This window comes from Patiria miniata, unplaced genomic scaffold (genome assembly GCF_015706575.1).
Source record: "Patiria miniata isolate m_02_andy unplaced genomic scaffold, ASM1570657v1 HiC_scaffold_19, whole genome shotgun sequence".
In the NCBI taxonomy this organism is placed as follows: domain Eukaryota; kingdom Metazoa; phylum Echinodermata; class Asteroidea; order Valvatida; family Asterinidae; genus Patiria; species Patiria miniata.
Genome location: NW_024037057.1, coordinates 5391920 through 5410235, shown reverse-complemented (window position 1 = coordinate 5410235; position 18316 = coordinate 5391920). Strand labels below are relative to the sequence as shown.

At 39.4% G+C, this 18316-nt stretch overlaps 1 protein-coding gene and 1 long non-coding RNA gene across 2 annotated transcripts; one reads left to right on the top strand and one right to left on the bottom strand.

The window, feature by feature from the left end:
• The first annotated feature begins 1439 nt into the window (after window positions 1–1439).
• On the top strand, window positions 1440–5024 carry LOC119725499. The gene is made up of 4 exons (XR_005270710.1): window positions 1440–2529; window positions 3809–3983; window positions 4350–4444; window positions 4827–5024. It is a non-coding gene; the product is annotated as an uncharacterized LOC119725499 (long non-coding RNA).
• A 6543-nt stretch (window positions 5025–11567) lies between these two features.
• Window positions 11568–15515, bottom strand: LOC119726058 (vegetative cell wall protein gp1-like). The gene is made up of 3 exons (XM_038197675.1): window positions 15503–15515; window positions 12066–12937; window positions 11568–11633 (listed from the first exon to the last, which is right to left on the bottom strand). The coding sequence occupies exons 1-3, from the start codon at window positions 15513–15515 to the stop codon at window positions 11568–11570; spliced, it is 951 nt and encodes a 316-aa protein (XP_038053603.1).
• Window positions 15516–18316: the final 2801 nt, after the last annotated feature.

The following is an 18316-nucleotide window of genomic DNA, read 5'->3' as shown; positions in this document are numbered from 1 at the left end:
GGTTTATAGGGTTAAAGGACAGTTTGGGGTTTCAGGTTCTACGCTGGTACAATAACTAAATATATATGTACATTTTTTGATGGTGCATTTTCACCTTGAAACTAAATCAGTGGGGGTAAAACCAACAACTATTAAATTTCATGAACTTAAGTGCGTAAACTCCACTGTGACGACATCAAAAGCAGCACTATCTGTACACGACTAATGTATTAAGAATCAGAAGAGATTGTCACTGAACTCACAAGGCCGTTTATTTCAATGGAATGCTAATTGGTATATTTAACATGTTTACTTTGTAAGATATGGAGCCAATTTTACCTCAAAGTTACGAAAGTTTCTTCGGATGAACAGTCGCTGTTGTTGAGGCAGCACACCGATTTTCTCGCTTATTATCACCTTTAAGAGCAAGACAGATGTCTCTGGATCCACTTGCAAGCACATTATCTTCGGTCTATGTGAGCAGTGACTTCTGATGAAGACCTGCAGATATCTGCGAATGTCAGAAAAAAAGGTTCTGATGGTGAGGCTTTTTAATTGTTGGAATTGACATAAAAGTTCAGGAATTAAGGTCAAGATTAATGGCGTTTAATCATTCTCTACGCCATAATTTAGGTGAGGGCATTTTGTGTTCAAAGGGAGTTGTATTTATTTATCTTTAAAATAAAAACCGAAAAAAGTTGTAGTACGAAAAGCAGCATTTAATCGCGTGTTTAATACCTAAAAAGCCGAGGTTTGTCTTGATCACCAACTTGTTCCTTTTTCAGTTTCTCTTCCTCGGTTGATGCTGCCCCGTTTTGTTTGCTCTCCTCGTCAACTCCTGCATCTTGACACCTTTCTGGCTCGGGTCCAGCTGCTTTGTTTCTGCATTCGCTTGTTACTGATGTTAGGAGAGAAACAAAGTGCATACAATAGTTAATGAATGTCTTTTAACTGATTTTGCTTTTTGCATTTTTATTTCGTTTAAAAAATTTACAAGGCAGTTTTTTAATAGCTTATTTGCCAACAAAAAAGAGCGGGGGATACCTCAGTATTTCTATTTCTATGTCCTCGAAAATACAGCGTAGGTCTAGTTTTCACTTTTATAGCTCACCTGGTGCATTTTGGGCCAAATCAGTTAACCTGATGGTCTCCAATGCTCGTCTTAGCTTCTGAGCTGCTTCGTCGCGATCTGTCGTCTTTTCCCACCAAGTGAGTAGCATGTGACGGCTCCCAGTGGGCACATGACGTTGTTTCAACGTTGAATGTTGGTTGAAATGACGTCACGACGTCGAAATACCGTAAAACAACGTTATTTCAACGTCACTTTTGCGACGTTGATTTTATGTTACAGTTTGACGTTGTTTCAACGTCGAATAAATGTTGAAATTGCGTCGCGATATTATCAACCTAAATTCAATGTCTATCCAACGTCGGTTTTGTAACGTTGTTCCAACGTCCATATTTCGACATTAATCCAACATTGAATGTTGGTTGAAATTGCGTCGCGATATTATCAACCTAAATTCAATGTCTAGCCAACGTCGGTTTTGTAACGTTGTTTCAACGTCCATATTTCGACATTAATCCAACGTTAAATGTTGGTTGAAATTGCGTCGCGATATTATTAACCAAAACTCAATGTCTATTCAACGTCGGTTTGGTAACGTTGTTCCAACGTACATATTTCGACATTAATCTAACGTTGGATAAATGTTAAAATTGCGTCGCGATATTAACAACCTAAAATTAACGTCTCTCTGACGTCGGTTTGGTAACGTTGTTCCAACGTACAGATTTCGACATTAATCTGACGTCGAATAAAAGTTTAAATTGCGTCACGATATTGACAACCGAAATTCCATGTCTATTCAACGTCAGTTTGGTAACGTTGTTCCAACGTACAGATTTCAACATTAATCTGACGTTGAATATGCGTTTAAATTGCGTCACGATATTAACAATGTTAAATTCAATGTCTATCAATCGTCAGTTTTGTAATTGTTCCAACGTATTTTGACATTATTCTGATGTTGGATAAATGCTTAAAATTGCGTCGTGATAACGACCTAAATGTACCAACGTCGGTTTGGTAAACTTTGTTTAACATACGGATTTTAATTAGTCCAAAGTTGAAAAAATGTCGAAATTAAGTGCGTCGCAATCAAACATATTGCATTGCTTTGAAATTGAGTATCCTCGCGGTTACTTCAACGTCAGTCCTGCTGTATCAATTAACGTATAATTTTAACTATCAAAGTGCAAAATATTATGTCAAGAAATATAAACAAAATAGCCGACTTAATTGAACTTTGTGGCCTTTTTTATGAAAACATATTATTTGTCAGCACGCCAAAGCTGTGACGCTAGCCAATCACACGGCGCGTAATTTGTTCTACATTCCAAGGTTGTGACGCTGGCCAATCAGTTTTCATGTACTCTCTTTGAATCACGATATGGCGCGCAAGCATATGACCGTTACATATTTCGACATCATACTGCAGTTGTGTGGACGTGTAGCGTGCAGCCGACATCATTTTACTCAAATAACAGGTAAGAATTTTGCCATCAAAATTCGTAGTTATTGTTATGATGTTGCTTAGACATACCTGACGTTTATTCGAAGCACTTACTTATTAATTGCAACCAATTTCTCCCCAAAACGATAAACAAATATTGACACATCACTGGGGTCGGGGACACTGGCATGCATGGTCACTGATGATACCGGCGTCCGGTACGTATGGGAACCAGGTCGACCGCATGCATCCCGGCACTCGGAACAGTGTATTGCTGAGCTGTACTAAAACGGGTTCAATGGGAAAGTAGTGAGAGAAATCCTGAGAAATAATCCTCCATTGGCGTTTTGAACTGTACAGTATAATGGACGTGTGACTTAAACTTTCCGAGACGATATTGTTACCATGAATAAATGTGGCTCAATTACTGGATTTCCTTTGTATTGAAAAGTTGTTTCTGAGGAAATAGAAATTGCATTTTTTTTCACTTGGTAGACCTTATGGACATGAAATGCATGATGATGAAATGTACTTAAGCCTACCTGGTTAAAAAAAATAATAACCAGGAAAAATATAATTCGATTTTCTGCACTGTAGAGTTTCAGTTTTCATGTAATTTTCAGGCTAAAAAGTAAAAATGGATCGTCCAAAAGTGATTGTAGAATGGAATGCAGTATATTTTCTCGAGGTCAATTACTGCCATACTGGATTTCTTCGTACAGCTACACAGCGGTGATAGGTCGTGGGTCATGTACATTATACCGTTTTACTTCCCCTGATTATTAAACCAGGTGGGTTATCTTCCATAGGGAATAGGCCTATCAAGTGGGGGATAAACACTCCCGATTTCGATTTCACATGTTGCTATCACCACCCCGGTGCTCTTGTACATGTACAAGTCACAAAACGGAGGAAGTTGCTGGGTAGTTCCTTGATCCTTTGTGTAAAACTAAAAGTTGCTGTGACAATAGTGAGAATGCATAACACAAATTTCTGTATCAAAACTTTAGGTAAATGCAAGCATGGATAATTATACCGCTGTTTGTAGCCTGTGCTGTGAATGGTGCAATAACAAAATGGACTCACGGTGCAGGGAGTGAGTAATTACGTAAATGTATTGGCCTAAGTAATCAATCATTGCATAGGCAGGTGGTATTTCTACATAAACTTGTTTTTGTTTTGTGTAGATACTAGACATGGTTTGCATATTTTTTGGGGAGTATGCGGAGTCTAAGTTTGGCAGGTAGGACAGGTAGGGTAGTTAATCTCACTTTTTCAGCTTCTGAAGAAAAAAATCCTTTTCAAAATTCCAGAAGAGTTTACAAGACCTCACAGATGACGAAACCCCACTCAGCAATGATTCATACAGGAATTGAGGAGGAGCCAAAGTCAGCATGGATTGTCGAACCAGTATGGAGGAGTTATGTATGACTTTCGAAGATGCTTCAGTTTGAAATCTTTCGGACAGTACTCGCAGTGCCGTAGCTGGTATGTATATGCCGACAAAAAAAAATTCAGGGCTAAGTTTTATGGCAAAAACCGATTATTTTATTCTTAAGTCAATAACACTTGCAGAGATGTAGCTCTGATTGCAGTCATCGCACATAAAAAAAGTGGTATTCAAATCCATTTCTACTTGTGCGAACAACAGACACAATGGCCAGTTCATTCAAAACGTTAACAAAACGCAAAAATGAAAACAGATTTGTGGCTATATCTTAATTGAGTGTTGGCAGAAGTTTCGTCACAGTGCATTGTATAATAACTTGTGTTTGTTTACACTCTTCCGTTATCTTTTTTCCTGATGGGTCTTTGCTTTTGTCTCTGAGCGTTGTTTTTTTTCTCATCCAACAGGTGCATGACCAAGTGATTGAAGACAGTTCAACAATGATGGGCAGAGTGGAACTGAAAAAAAGCAGATGAGGAGACGGACCTTTTCAGTTTCGCAGGTAATTTAATTTTCTTCGCCAGATTTAATTTATTTTGACCAATTATTGATCTTGGTTAAAATCTCATTGTGTGGTACTTGGTTGTATGGTTGATAATTGCTGAAGTGTCAGGAAATACAAGTGGTAGTTTTTATAAGTGCAAGTTTAATAAAAGGAATCATTCTGTTGATTTTTTGTACACAATGTCAGCACATAAAATGATGACCAAACGTGTTGTCGCTTTGTTGAAACTAATATGGTTTATGTATGTATTTCTCTTTGTTTGTGTTTGTAACATTTTCGTTTTTGAGGGTGATTTGGTTGTGTCAATGAATAAAGAGATGGTTGGGGAGGAAGCTTGCAATTCTAAAATATTACACTATCTTTTATTTGTCTTTTCTAGCGAGGTCTAGTAACTTCGTAATCGGGCAAGGTGATGGATGTTGCTGCTTGTTGAGTTTTTCATCTCCTGTCAAGTTTGCGCCTGAAAGAAGAGGTGATGGAGGGACACACTGAGGGCCCATGCACCTTCACATTCAGTCGTACCTTTGGACTGTGTTAAATATTTCAATATTGGAACAGTTGATTAATAGTAATTGTTCAAATACAGTAAGTTGCTCTGGAGTGGCTGGTATCTTTCCGTAAGTGTAACAGGTAAAGGCTCTTTAAGTGATGGAAATTCAACCTCTGCAGCATCTTGTACTTTTCATCTTGAAACTTCCACGTTCGAGAAGTGGGGGACTGTTATAATAATTATTTACAGTACATGTATTGTGCATTATTTAGTTATTACTGTTGATTCTTGGTTGACCTGTTCAAATGTTCAATTGAATCATTTAGATTAATTTTGTATGAATGATGCTGTTTGTTTTATTATTTTCTATTTGATAGTTTCTAATGCTCTTGCCCAAGTCTGCCGCATAACCTCTTGCAATATTTCACAAGAAAATTCATAGATATGATAGAATAGTGCTGCAGGTAAATTTGGAAAACTAATATGAATTGTATGCAAATGAAAAAAAAAAGTGAAATTAGACGTTTAAAAATTGTACCTGTATGCTTGTTAATTCGTGTTATATTTCCGATGTAAATGCACTGGGCAGTGCTGCATTTCTTTGAAAAAAGAATCAAATTCATTATCATGTATCTTTTTAGAGACTAGTACCCTCGTTTAGGCTATAATGCTGTTGGAACAAGTCAATCTAATTCTGAATTTTACTATGTATGGATTAATTACTACTTTGTTGAAACCTAAAAGGTGTTGTATAAGCTGATAAGGTTGGAAGTTAATTAATAAATACACACATTTTTTTATGGAAAAAATTAAAGTGATTGATAAAGAATTTCATTTAAATTTAAAGTTATTCAATTTCGACATGGATTTAACAACACTCCTCAGCTTGCAAATTTATTTAACATAGAACGATTGGAAAAATGCCAACATCCACCATTATCAGTACATTCTGGCTTTAAATCTTAACACAAACCTTAAAATATTTTGATTCAAGAATTGCATTTATTTAACTGTGATATTTCTAAGAATAGGATGTCATTTAATGTTGATTATTTATACGTTGATTGAACATCATGTCAGTGCTATTTTAATGTAGAGATGTCGACGTTAAATCAATGTTGAAATGTCTACGTTAACTCAACGTTGTGATCTTAACGTTGTTTCAATGTCGACATTTCCACGTCGCTTCAATTTGCAAATTCAATCATTAATCAACGCTGAATCAACGTAGAATCTCCGACATTAAATCAACGTTGACATATCTACGTTGATTCAACGTCATGCTTTCCACGTTGGTTTAACGTCAGCATAATAACGTCAGATCAACTTGCAAATTCAATCATTAATCAACGTTGAATCAACGTAGAATGTCCGACATTAAATCAACGTTGAAATATTTACGTTGATTCAACGTTGTGCTTTCCACGTTGGTTTAACGTCAGCAAAACAACGTCAGATCAACTTGCAAATTCAATCATTAATCAACGTTGAATCAACGTAGAATTTTCAACATAAAATCAACGTTGAAATGTTGACGTTGATTCAACGTCGGCATTTCAACGTCAGAAAAACTTTCAAATTCAATCATTATTCAACGTTAGTTCAACGTCGGAAACTGACGTTGTTTCAACGTTATTTCAACGTATTTTGCCCACTGGGCTCTCTTCAGTGCTGCCTTCGTTGGCGGTTTGGATGTCTGCAATTTCCGCGTCTTCACATCCTAGGTGTTTGGCCAATTGCTTCCACGATGATTCAATTTTCAGGGACAAGCCCTTGAGGTACTCATCGTCAATTGCGGCTTTGTCTGCCAATAGAGTTTTAAAGTGTGCCTTCAGTGAAACATGTTCAAGTGCACCCACAGGCGTATATGGTGTCAACGTATGGCAGTAAACGTATATTATTAACTACAGCCGCAACAAAAATAGATCGTTGTTCTTTATAAACAGCTCAACTAAAGATAGCAAAAACTCCCTAGGAGGTAGTCTGTTCACTTGAACATATTAATTCGTTTCCCGAACTTGGTTATTTACCTTTTGGTACCTCGTCGTTTGTCACATTTTCTTCTTCGGTTGATGCCGCCCCGTTTGGTTTGCTCTCCTCGACAACTCCTGCATCTTGACCCCTTTCTGGCTCGGGTCCAGCTGCTTCGTCACTCGATTCGCTCGTTACTGATGTAAGAAGGAAAACAGAGTGCATCATAATTGTATTGTTTACCAATCACTTTTAACTATCTTTACTATTTTGTTTTACAATCAACGAGGCCGTTCTTAATTGCTCAGGCCTATTTATTCGTTTAAAGAGCTCTGTGTGAGAGTAGGGTACCATACCAATATTGGTTGTCCTAAAAAACTGAGTCCAGTCCAAAATCACTTCTGAATTTTAGAAAATGCTTGTTTACGTTAATTTAGCTCACCTGGTACATTTTGGGCTAAATCAGTCAACCCAATGGCCTCTAATGTTCGTCTCAGCTTCTGAGCTGCTTCGTCGCGATCTGTCGTCTTTTCCCACCAAGTGAGTAGCATGTGTCGGCTCTCTTCAGTGCTGCCTTCGTTGGTGGTTTGGATGTCTGCAATCTCCGCTTCTTCGTATCCTAGGTGTTTGGCAAGTTCCTTCCATGATGATTCGATTTTTGATGACAAGTCTCTGAGGTACTCATCGTCAATGCTGGTTTTGTCTGTCAAAAGACAGAGTAACGTCGGTGAAACATTTTCATATACGACCGCCACGGTATTATAAGTTATCAACAACAGGTTCAACAGAAAGAGACTCTGTTTCTTTGTTAAAAGCTCAAATTTTGATCTGAATGTTGAATTTTCTGCATTTACTGACAGTTCAACTCCCAGCTCCGATGAAGGCCTAGTCAGGCCCAAAAATTTAGCGACAAAAGTTCCTGGTGAGCACTGCTTGAACTTATTTTCATCATATATTTACAAATTGAGGTTGTTGATTTTTTACTCGAACATTTACTCCTAACCTCTTCCATTTACCTTTTAGTACATCGTCGTCATTTGCATCATCCAATAAAAGACGAAGAGAGATGAGTTCATCCTTGTCAACGCCATTCTCCTCGAGTGTGAGCAAGTCACAGAGCTAACAAAGTGAATCATGTAACAAAGTAAATTACACAATCAGAGTAGAAAGAGAGATGATTTCAGTTGTGCTTTGTTTGAAACAGCCATCAAATTACGTCCGTTCAAGCCTAGTGGGAAGGAATGGATACTGATATTCTTCGGGTTACAGGGGCGGCGGAACACGAGGGAAGGGGGTGGCGGGGGGACACCCCCCCCCCCCTCAGATTTACCCAAGTGCCCCTCTTGCAGACATAAATGTACCCCTTCGTGATGCCCCAGTTGGAAAATATATAATCCCACAATGCGAATATTTGAAATTGATACCTACCTGGATGTTTTCCCTGATGTACAGGCGCTGATGTCGTGCCTCCACACTGATCTTCTTCTGGATTACTTCTTTGAGAGATGAGACAGATGTCTCGGGATGGAGTTCGAAATAAAGTGTCTTGGATTTGTGTAAGGGGGGAGTCCGGACAAAGACCTGCAGTTTCTGTTTAACGTCTTTGGTATTACTGTGAAAATAGGGGGAAATCCCGAGTAGTTTTAGAAATGAATTATTCTAAAATAGAATGGGATCATTGAATAATTCATTTTGAAGCTATAGTCAAAGTAACATCCACTGTCACGAAAGTCTCGTAAATGTATTGCACAAGTTCACTCAACTTTTACACAAGTAGCTGGAAAGAGGCAATGATTTAACAAATCCTTCGATATTAAGTAACAATTATAACCCTCATTTAAATGTATAATGACATTGCTGTTTACCTCTGACTTTCATGTGTCTGCCTTGATTTTCTTCGGATCCATCGTTTCGATGGTCTCCTCTTTGCACAGCAATCACCAGAAGACGTTTTCCTGTAATGCAGTACAGACAGGAAAGCTTGTTTCCTCCTTGGTTTGACTTTAGTCTTCCTGCTGATGAGTTTGGCGTTGGAGTGGTCGTACACGACGGCTGTTGCCTTAATGTATGTATCCAACTGTTGAACGGTCTTTCGCGGCATCTTGGTAGTAATCAGCTCGAGTTAAAATATCCTTACTGGAAGAACACAAAAGAAAAAGTGTTAAAACCAGTGCAATACTATCCACCGTTATTATGGAGTTGGACCGTTTCACAGATACCGCCATCTTTAAATTCGTGGTCACTCCGTAATATTTGGGGGGGGGGCATTTCAATACATTTCATCATGCCGATGATACTACAAGCTACATGCCGGTGACTTTAAATAGCTATACATGTAGTGACTTGACTTGAGGCCGCAAGATTTGTAATGGACTTTTAATGGACTTGTAGGGTCTCAAACACAATGATGCCAAATACCACTCTACATAATACCAACTTTGAAGTTGATATGCAAAGTACTTTTGAGACATTCCACTTACTCTATTTCTAATAGAGCGTGTTAGTTGACCCCGAGAACGTACGAGAATTTACGAGAAACCGAACTTCCAGGCACCTCAGATAGAAGCTTCAACGTGTAAAGCGAGTAGTTTTCTTCAAATGATTTCTTTTAACGCTGATCTTTTTACTGAAAGGTAGATGGCAGCTTTAAATAAAATATATGTTTTCATTTCAATTTATAAAATGTGAACAATATACCAAGTTTGGGAAAAGAAGATCAAAAAGACAAGATACGTTATACGTATGTCATTCGCCATTGTTCTGGTTCATGTCCCAATCTTAAAGCTTAGACCATATGCAGTACGAGGAGGTCAATGAATTATATACCGGTATATGAATGTATGTTCACGTCAGCGCCAGAGCTTGAAGTACATGGATTTTGGGGGCAATTGAGCGGAGCGTCTGGCGTTGGTGAGAGCTGTGCTTCGGTGAAATTGAGCTAATGTCTATTCTCCTCCAGTGTCACTCTTGTATAACATACAAGAGTTCTACATTTTGGGTGTGTGAGGGCAAACTTTCATTAGAAAACAAAACATTAAATACTACACTGCAAAATAGTGTAAAAGTACATGTTTGTTTTATTATCTTTGGAAGTACTTTATAATGTCCATTGAGGGTGCCGTTTCTGTGGTGTCACTTCAGGGCATAGCCTTTTCAAGGGACTTAAGTACATGGATTGTTTAATCCATGATGTGGCTCATTAAAACATCCAACTGTCTTCAGTGTCTTGTACAGATTGAAAAAATTAAACAGCAATAACAGTCAGCTCAACACAACAACAATCCCCAAATGTCGGCAACTTTGAGTGCTGATGAAACAGCGTGACACTGAGGCCAATGCCACAAACTCGTCCCCATTCTGGGCGTCGCCGGGGGGGGGGCGCTTGCCCCCCCCCCCCGTATAGGCGTGGGTATCAACCCCCCCCCCCCCGATATTTTGTAAAGACTGCCCTTTTCTATTCAAATGCCCTTTTTTCACCAGCGCTTAACCCCCCCCAATATTTTGTAGAGAGTGCCCTTTTTTAACAAGTGCCTTTTTTTCGAAGCACCATGCATTGTCCGTTAGTGTGCATAATCGTCAGTTTTGAACAGCGCCCCATCGACAGATGGTACCGCCCCCCCCCCATCTACATTTCAGCACGGATGTGCAAGTGCCCTTTTCTAAGAAATTGTACCCCCCCATACAAATGACCGTGCTACGCCACTGCCCCCCCCCCCTCCCCCAACAACTCCCCAAAAAGAGGGGAGGAAATGGGTGGGGGCAAATGGGCTGGCCCACCCTCGAAAAAATAATCAATCGGGAAAATGCTGAAAAACGTGGGGATTTTGAGAAAAAGTCATTTGCCCCCCTCTAGAAAAATCCTGGCGACGCCCATGTACTCATTGTCAACTGAGTTTTAAACCTCGTTTTTTTTTTCTTCAATAGTGGTGCTTGGCATCATGGGAACGACGTTGCCTTTACCATCATTGACATCGCGGTTTTGCTCATAAATATGCAAACTGCATGCAATAAAAGCCCCCCCCAAAAAAAAAAAAAAAAAAAATAAATAAATAAATAAATAAATAAATATGTACTTCAAGTAGGCTACGGTATTTCCAGAATAATTTCATTTACACTGTATTTGTCAGACCAGTCTCATACTGGTTTGTATACACTATACAGGGTGTCAAGTGACGTCCGTATATGGAATTCTTTCCTAAATCCCTTCAACAGCAAACTGTCTCCCCATATTCCACCCATCACGGGGAAATGAACTCATGTACATTATGTTTGTGAACGTGTACCTGCTAATCTCTCCTGCGGTCAGTGTCACGACAATGCTGCACTCTACATTTTGTGTCGACAAATCCTCATCAGACTTTGTAAAATGCCATCTCCTTTCTATCCGTATTTGGCGAGACAGTTACTTCATCCACACTGCATTATTCCGAAGAAACAAATGACCACGGATGCACGACTGAAATCGAAGAAAGAGAGAAATCGTCAAGGGAAAATCACGAAATTGTGGACGGATGTATGCTGCAGAATACCCTGATGGAATTCCCCTGATTTCACAATGGGGCAACGTCACAATGCGCGTGCGCTGTAACGCCCTGTCAACTTGACTGGTTCCCGGGCCCTCCATTATCGAGTTTGACTTCGAACGGAGCGGGAACCAGTCTACCTGTTCAGTTGGTACTCCTCGTTGTTACGGTCCAACAGACTTGACCCAATTTGTTGCACAGACTGCAAGTTAAACATGTCTCCGTTATACATTGTATTTTAGGGGGGAAATGAATTGCTATGCAAGGTAGTTCTGGACATATCTTGTTAAAACCGTTTCTATCGTTTGAACCATAATGATCTTGACATTACACCGCCAAGGACAACAATGCCAAGCTATTCTAGAGATATTGTTCTGAGGCCATTTATATTCTTTGAACCATCATGACCCTGTACTTTGATCTAGGAGTTCCAAACCCTTTCGAGTTTGTCGGCTGGGCATTTATACATTATTGATTGGTATTCGTTAAACTGATATAAATGAACTTATATATTAAATAAATTTGACTTGTCAACAAAATTAGCTGGCCTAACATTTTGGTCTGAACAAGACCTGCTTCAGAGGCAAATAACAGTAGTACATACAAAACAAATATGCATGAGACACCAACGTACGCAAGAGTGGAAAGAGAAACACAAAACAGGGATGAAACAGCCAGGAGAGGGACCAAGGGCGTGTGGAGGCAGGTGAGGATCAAAGGGAATGGGGCAGGAAGGAACTACGGGGGTTAAGAAGGGAGGGATGAAACAGCCAGGAGAGGGACTAGGGGCGTGTGGAGGCAGGTGAGGATCAAAGGGAATGGGGCAGGAAGGAACTACGGGGGTTAAGAAGGGATGGATGAAACAGCCAGGAGAGGGACCAAGGGAGTGTGGAGGCAGGTGAGGATCAAAGGGAAAGGGGCAGGAAGGAACTACGGGGGTTAAGAAGGGATGGATGAAACAGCCAGGAGAGGGACCAAGGGAGTGTGGAGGCAGGTGAGGATCAAAGGGAATGGGGCAGGAAGGAACTACGGGGGTTAAGAAGGGAGGGATGAAACAGCCAGGAGAGGGACCAAGGGAGTGTGGAGGCAGGTGAGGATCAAAGGGAATGGGGCAGGAAGGAACTACGGGGGTTAAGAAGGGAGGGATGAAACAGCCAGGAGAGGGACCAAGGGAGTGTGGAGGCAGGTGAGGATCAAAGGGAATGGGGCAGGAAGGAACTACGGGGGTTAAGAAGGGAGGGATGAAACAGCAAGGAGAGGGACCAAGGGAGTGTGGAGGCAGGTGAGGATCAAAGGGAATGGGGCAGGAAGGAACTACGGGGGTTAAGAAGGGAGGGATGAAACAGCCAGGAGAGGGACCAAGGGCGTGTGGAGGCAGGTGAGGATCAAAGGGAATGGGGCAGGAAGGAACTACGGGGGTTAAGAAGGGAGGGATGAAACAGCCAGGAGAGGGACCAAGGGCGTGTGGAGGCAGGTGAGGATCAAAGGGAATGGGGCAGGAAGGAACTACGGGGGTTAAGAAGGGAGGGATGAAACAGCCAGGAGAGGGACCAAGGGAGTGTGGAGGCAGGTGAGGATCAAAGGGAAGGGATGGGACAGTAAGGAGTGTGGCCTTGCATGACGTGGCAGGGCGTGAAATTTGACTCGTGATTTATTTGTAATTGACTGGATATAACAATTTCTACTTATGTGAGAATAACTGAATTAACAAAATGTGCGGTGAAATGGAAAAAAAAATTGAATGCCATCCCTTGAACCCTAACGGAGCCGGGTTATTTTGACCATGTCACAGCCGGGGGATTCGCCCCCCCCCCCCCATCAGATTATGAAACTTGTGCATGCACAAAACAACTTAAAATTGACTCATCCAAGAAATTTCATAACCGATAGGCTCAAGGGTTTTGGAATTAACGGCTAATTCATGATTCATATGCACCAATGGTAATGCTGCTTTGTGTACACCACATATGGGGAAATTCAGTTCATGGGCGTCGCGAGGGGGGGGGGGGGGGCAAGGGGGGACAAGAAAACAAAAAGAGAAAAAAGAAAAGAAAAAGAGGTGGGAAGTCATAGTGGTGTAAATTTAATGAGTTGGCGGGGGGGGGGGCAAAATGTCCCTGCCCCCCTCTAATTCTGATATTTCGAGAATTTATTGAGAAATGAAAGAGTTTCTTGGGAAAAAAATATGTTTTGTCCCCCTCTTAAAAAAAATCCCGGCGACGCCCGTGATTCAGTTTTCACATTTTTCACTGCACGGTAACCCATAGTGGGAATTTTATGTTTTTGGTCTCCAAAAGAAGTGCAAGACTCCAGGCTAAAAAGTCAGGAAAGCTCGGGTCAAAAAAAATCTTTTGCAAGGGTATCGCGGAAAATAATTGAGGGCCCCGCCCCGTTTAGGGTTAAAAACTCCGAAACTTTAGGAAACAAAAATAAGAATGAAAATCTGAGAAAAACAGTCTATTTCTTATTTGGTTCTCGCTTTTGAAAGAATCATATCTGTAAAAAAAAAAAAAATCAATGTCTGATCACTAAACAAAGATGTGCAATCCAGTTCTCATTTGTAGTATTTTTTGGGTTGTTTATCCAAAAATAAACTCAATCTCACTTTTTACATGAGGGCGCACTTTCAAAATACAAAAACAAATATGTTTATATAAAGCAAACAAACAAATACATTGCAAAGAGAGTAACAACTATCTTTGCTCATTGCTCATATCTTTGAGCATTGCATATTCACAGCAATTAGTAATCATTAAAATATCCTTTCAGAAGAAGAGTTTCTCCCTCATCCCCCGGCCCCCAACAACCACCACACTCGTCGAACTAAAATACCCCTGTTTATAACTTTTACCTGTTAGCTCTCTTTCTGTCAATTTCACGGCAACACTGCACTCTTCATTTTGCACCGACAATTCCTCATCATGTCAAGTAAGTTAATTCCATCTGCATTCCACCTGAAGCAGCTTTGGCGAGTTTGCTACATCCACATTAAATTATTCAGAAGAAACAATTTAATCAAGTTTGCACGATGGAGATCGAAGGAGGGAAGAAACAGTCATGTAAAAATGACGAAATCCTGGACGGATATAAGTGCAAGGGCCAAGTTTAATACTTCCGCATACCGATATTAAAATTCACTTGTAATGCTAATATCGTTTCTCAATACTGTGTAGGGCAACGTCCCAGTTCTCGTGCACTGTACAGGCCTTTCTACTAGACTGGTTCCCAGGCCCTCCATCATCGATTCTGACCTCCAAACGGAGCGGGAACCGGTTCACCCGTCACCTCGTTGCCATAGCAGCCAAACGGAGTCACTGACCTTGGTTATGGCACAGACTACAAGCGCAGCTTTCATATAGTCAGTATTGTCATTGTATTAGTAAACTTTCTCCTAATTTGAGGGGACAGCAATAAATCACAGTAATGAACCGCGTGTATTAATTGGTAAAATGTTGATAATATGACCGCGGATCGTCCAATCAAGTTTCCACTCTCATGTAGACGAAACTTTTAATATGGATGGAGGGCTACGAAATGTGTATTTAAATTGATAAATAATGTCCAGACATGAACACGATAAATTCTTTTAATATCTTGGTTAATTACTAAATGTTCCAACACCCCATTTCTACAAGCAAATGCTGTATAAACAACCAAGACGACAAAACGTGGTTACAGTGTATTTGAAAGTTTATTTCGAGTCCCAAATGGATGTCCGTCAAAAGATATATTAAACAACTACATCTGTTTTAACAGTAACTTCCAGATTCTCGAGAGATAAAAGTTGGGTGTGACAAATAAAAAGACGCATTTCTAATCAAGTGAAAATCAACTATACTTGATGATTTTCTGTAAACCGGACAAACCTTTTTTACACTTTGCTAATCGCGTCTGGAAAAAATGTTATTTCCCCAATTAACCAAATAGTTACAACAGTATTCAGACCTGTTAAAAGTACACGTGCAATATTCTCACATCCTTACATGTATTACTGAAACTCGATAAATCCAGTATTTAGTAGTTAAAGCAATCACAGATAAATTATTGCCCATGTATCACACAGCATCTAACCTTGCTGAGCCATGTTGGATGATCTATAGACTCATCAATCATGACTCAACTTTCACTTAGTTTGTGCTTCATATTTAGTTATCATCATCATTCGTCCCTTTAATAACTTTGAATATGGATCGAATTAAGGGATTGATATAAAAAAAACATTAAAAACTTGTGTGAATGAAAAAATGATCACTATCAGACAAGTCACATGATAAATATAATATCATGTTCAATACGTGTAAAGGTAGCAAGGCTTACAGAAATATTGCGATATATATTGACACAGTGTTTCTGTTTTAATCAGTTTCCAAGAAAGCATAATTTTCAACTCTGACACATCTCTTTTAACATATTTTTTTGAAACTTCATAACTTGTAACAGCTTAAATAACAAATGTCAGCATCTCTTCATTATCGATTTCTAACAAAACCTGGTGTTAACCTAACAAAATCTGACTTGTTCTGAAGTGAAAATGAGATATCTCAGTGACGTAAGATGCACTTACACTATACAATTGGTTTCTTTCACAGTAAGTGTAGAACTTTAACAGTAAATGTTTCAGAAAACCAATTTGGTATCATCAACTTTTAATATCTGATATAAGTATTATATTATATAACTTATGAAATGAAGCCACAGGTAAACATGACATGCGCAGTTATCGCGACAAAAGGACGGGCTGCAATTTTGGTGTACTGTCCAAAGGAGTTTAACACATTTAAAACCGACCGTATTAATCAGGTGGCCTCTGTCCAATAAATAAATACAAACATTGAATGGTATGTAAACTTTTCAATCCAAGATACTTTTCTCAGTTTTGTTAGAATCAGTCGCATACAATAAATAACGGTTGTGATAAACTCGTGTGGCACAATATAAAAGGTAAAATATGTACACTTTAAAACTTGCAGTTCGATTTCTCATAAAAAGTTGGGTATTAAAGATATGTACAAATTATAAACAGCATGAACCATGTTCAGGAAAATCTTAAGCTTTGTTACTGATTCCATGTCCTACTCTCATTGTGCCACGGATGAATATTGTAATATATTCCATACTGAGTTAAATATTTACCAGACTTACAAAAAGTCATCGGCGACATGACATGGTGATTAGATACACACTATATACATTTATTCAGCTGAAAGTATTAATATTACACCGTTCACTAACAAGGCTCTGCCCATTCAAACGGCGGCAGTCTCTTTTCACTGTTACTGTATTTTGTTAAATTTAAATCCTATAAATTTTCAATCAAACCACAGTTTGCTGTGTAGGTCGTAGAGCTTAATTGTGCGTTGTTCAAGAGAGTGTATATGAAATTAAGTCTTATATCTACAGTCTTTACAATTTATTATATCTATTTGGAAAAAAAATGCATCAGTTAAATCTCTCGATTCACATTTCTGGCAAGCGACAGAACCGATATTAAGCTGTCATCGATTCTATTACGATGCCATTTACACTGAGCCTGCATATTGGACTAAACTCTCACTTACACTGGTCTGAAATTGTCACAATGTCGATGCAGGTTGGATATTCATTACTGTCAAGTCTGTGAAGCGGGAACAAATATTCGACCCGTATACAAAGGAGAACGGAGAATGCTCTACGATCCTTTTCCCAGAATTATCAGTGGCCCAGTTGTCTTTGTTAGAAACTGAAGATAGTTCTGATGTATGAAATGATATGCACTACAAATGTCTGTAAGTGTCTAGAAAGATACCAAGCCCTTATCTCCATTTCCAATGTTTTTTTAGAAGACTTTTCAACAATATTTTCAAAACTATTGGATCCGCAAAATACTACTCCGTGAGAGACGGTCTTCAATAATTTGCCTAATGAAGTTGAAGGCTGCTGTGATGATTCCGTAATGATAAAATCTGAGAACTTTTCAGTGAACAAAACAAATTACCATCATTTCCAAAACTCTGAAAAATAATGGAAAGAGAAATGCGTTCAGTTTAGCGTGAATCTCATTAAGCGTATTTTTTTTAACGTAAATTCACCTATTAGTCACTTGGGTACATTGATTTCGAAAGAAGTATTACGTCATTTCTCAGCTTGTTTAATACGCGTGTTTCGATTATTGTGTAATACACTGCGTTCATGCAAAATGGCTGGATTCGATAGAAGGCTTCGTTGCCTTGGTTTGATTGATTGATTGATTAAAGTGACTCTTATCCATGACTCTGACTCCAACTACATAACGTGTGACTTGGGCTTTTAATTTACTTGAACCATAGACGTGAGTTGGAGACTGACTCTATCCAAACGACTTCAAAATTGCATCATATACTCGTGCTCGCTCATCTTGTAGGCTACTTGGGCATGCGCATCACATAACAGATCTCAGCCAAAACATAAACAGTACATCTAGTCATCTTCAGCAGACTCAATATCAACTTTGCTTCCCCATGCCTCGGATATGTGTTTTTTATCTCTATTTGCCAGTTCACATTCGCCCAATTTCAGGCTTCTGGCTTGTTTCATTTGTTTCAGACTGGGAGCTCGTGTTTTTGCAGAGCATTGCAAAAAACGATTTCCCAATTTGAGGAAGGTTTAGGAACTCTACAGTCGGCAGAGCTTTTCAAAGAATCATTTGCCTCAAGGCTGATAAGCATTTAGTTAATCTGTACTCCTTTAGGTGCGTTAGGTTTTGTAAGGGTTGGGTCCATAATCCAGGGAACCAGTCAGACCACGAATGTCATTTAAGATCAAACTAACTAAATCTCTCCGATTACTGAATGCCTGTAAATAAATCCGCCATGTCCTAGCCGGTTAGTGAGAACCCCTTAATGCCCAGTCGTATGCCTTCATCATATG

What these genes read in the sequence shown, in the direction of transcription:
- LOC119726058 (XM_038197675.1), bottom strand. An exon ending in GTTTCTCTTTCCACTCTTGC is followed by an intron (nt 11,634 to 12,065) that starts GTACGTTGGTGT and finishes TTTAACTTGCAG; the next exon opens with TCTGTGCAACAAATTGGGTC.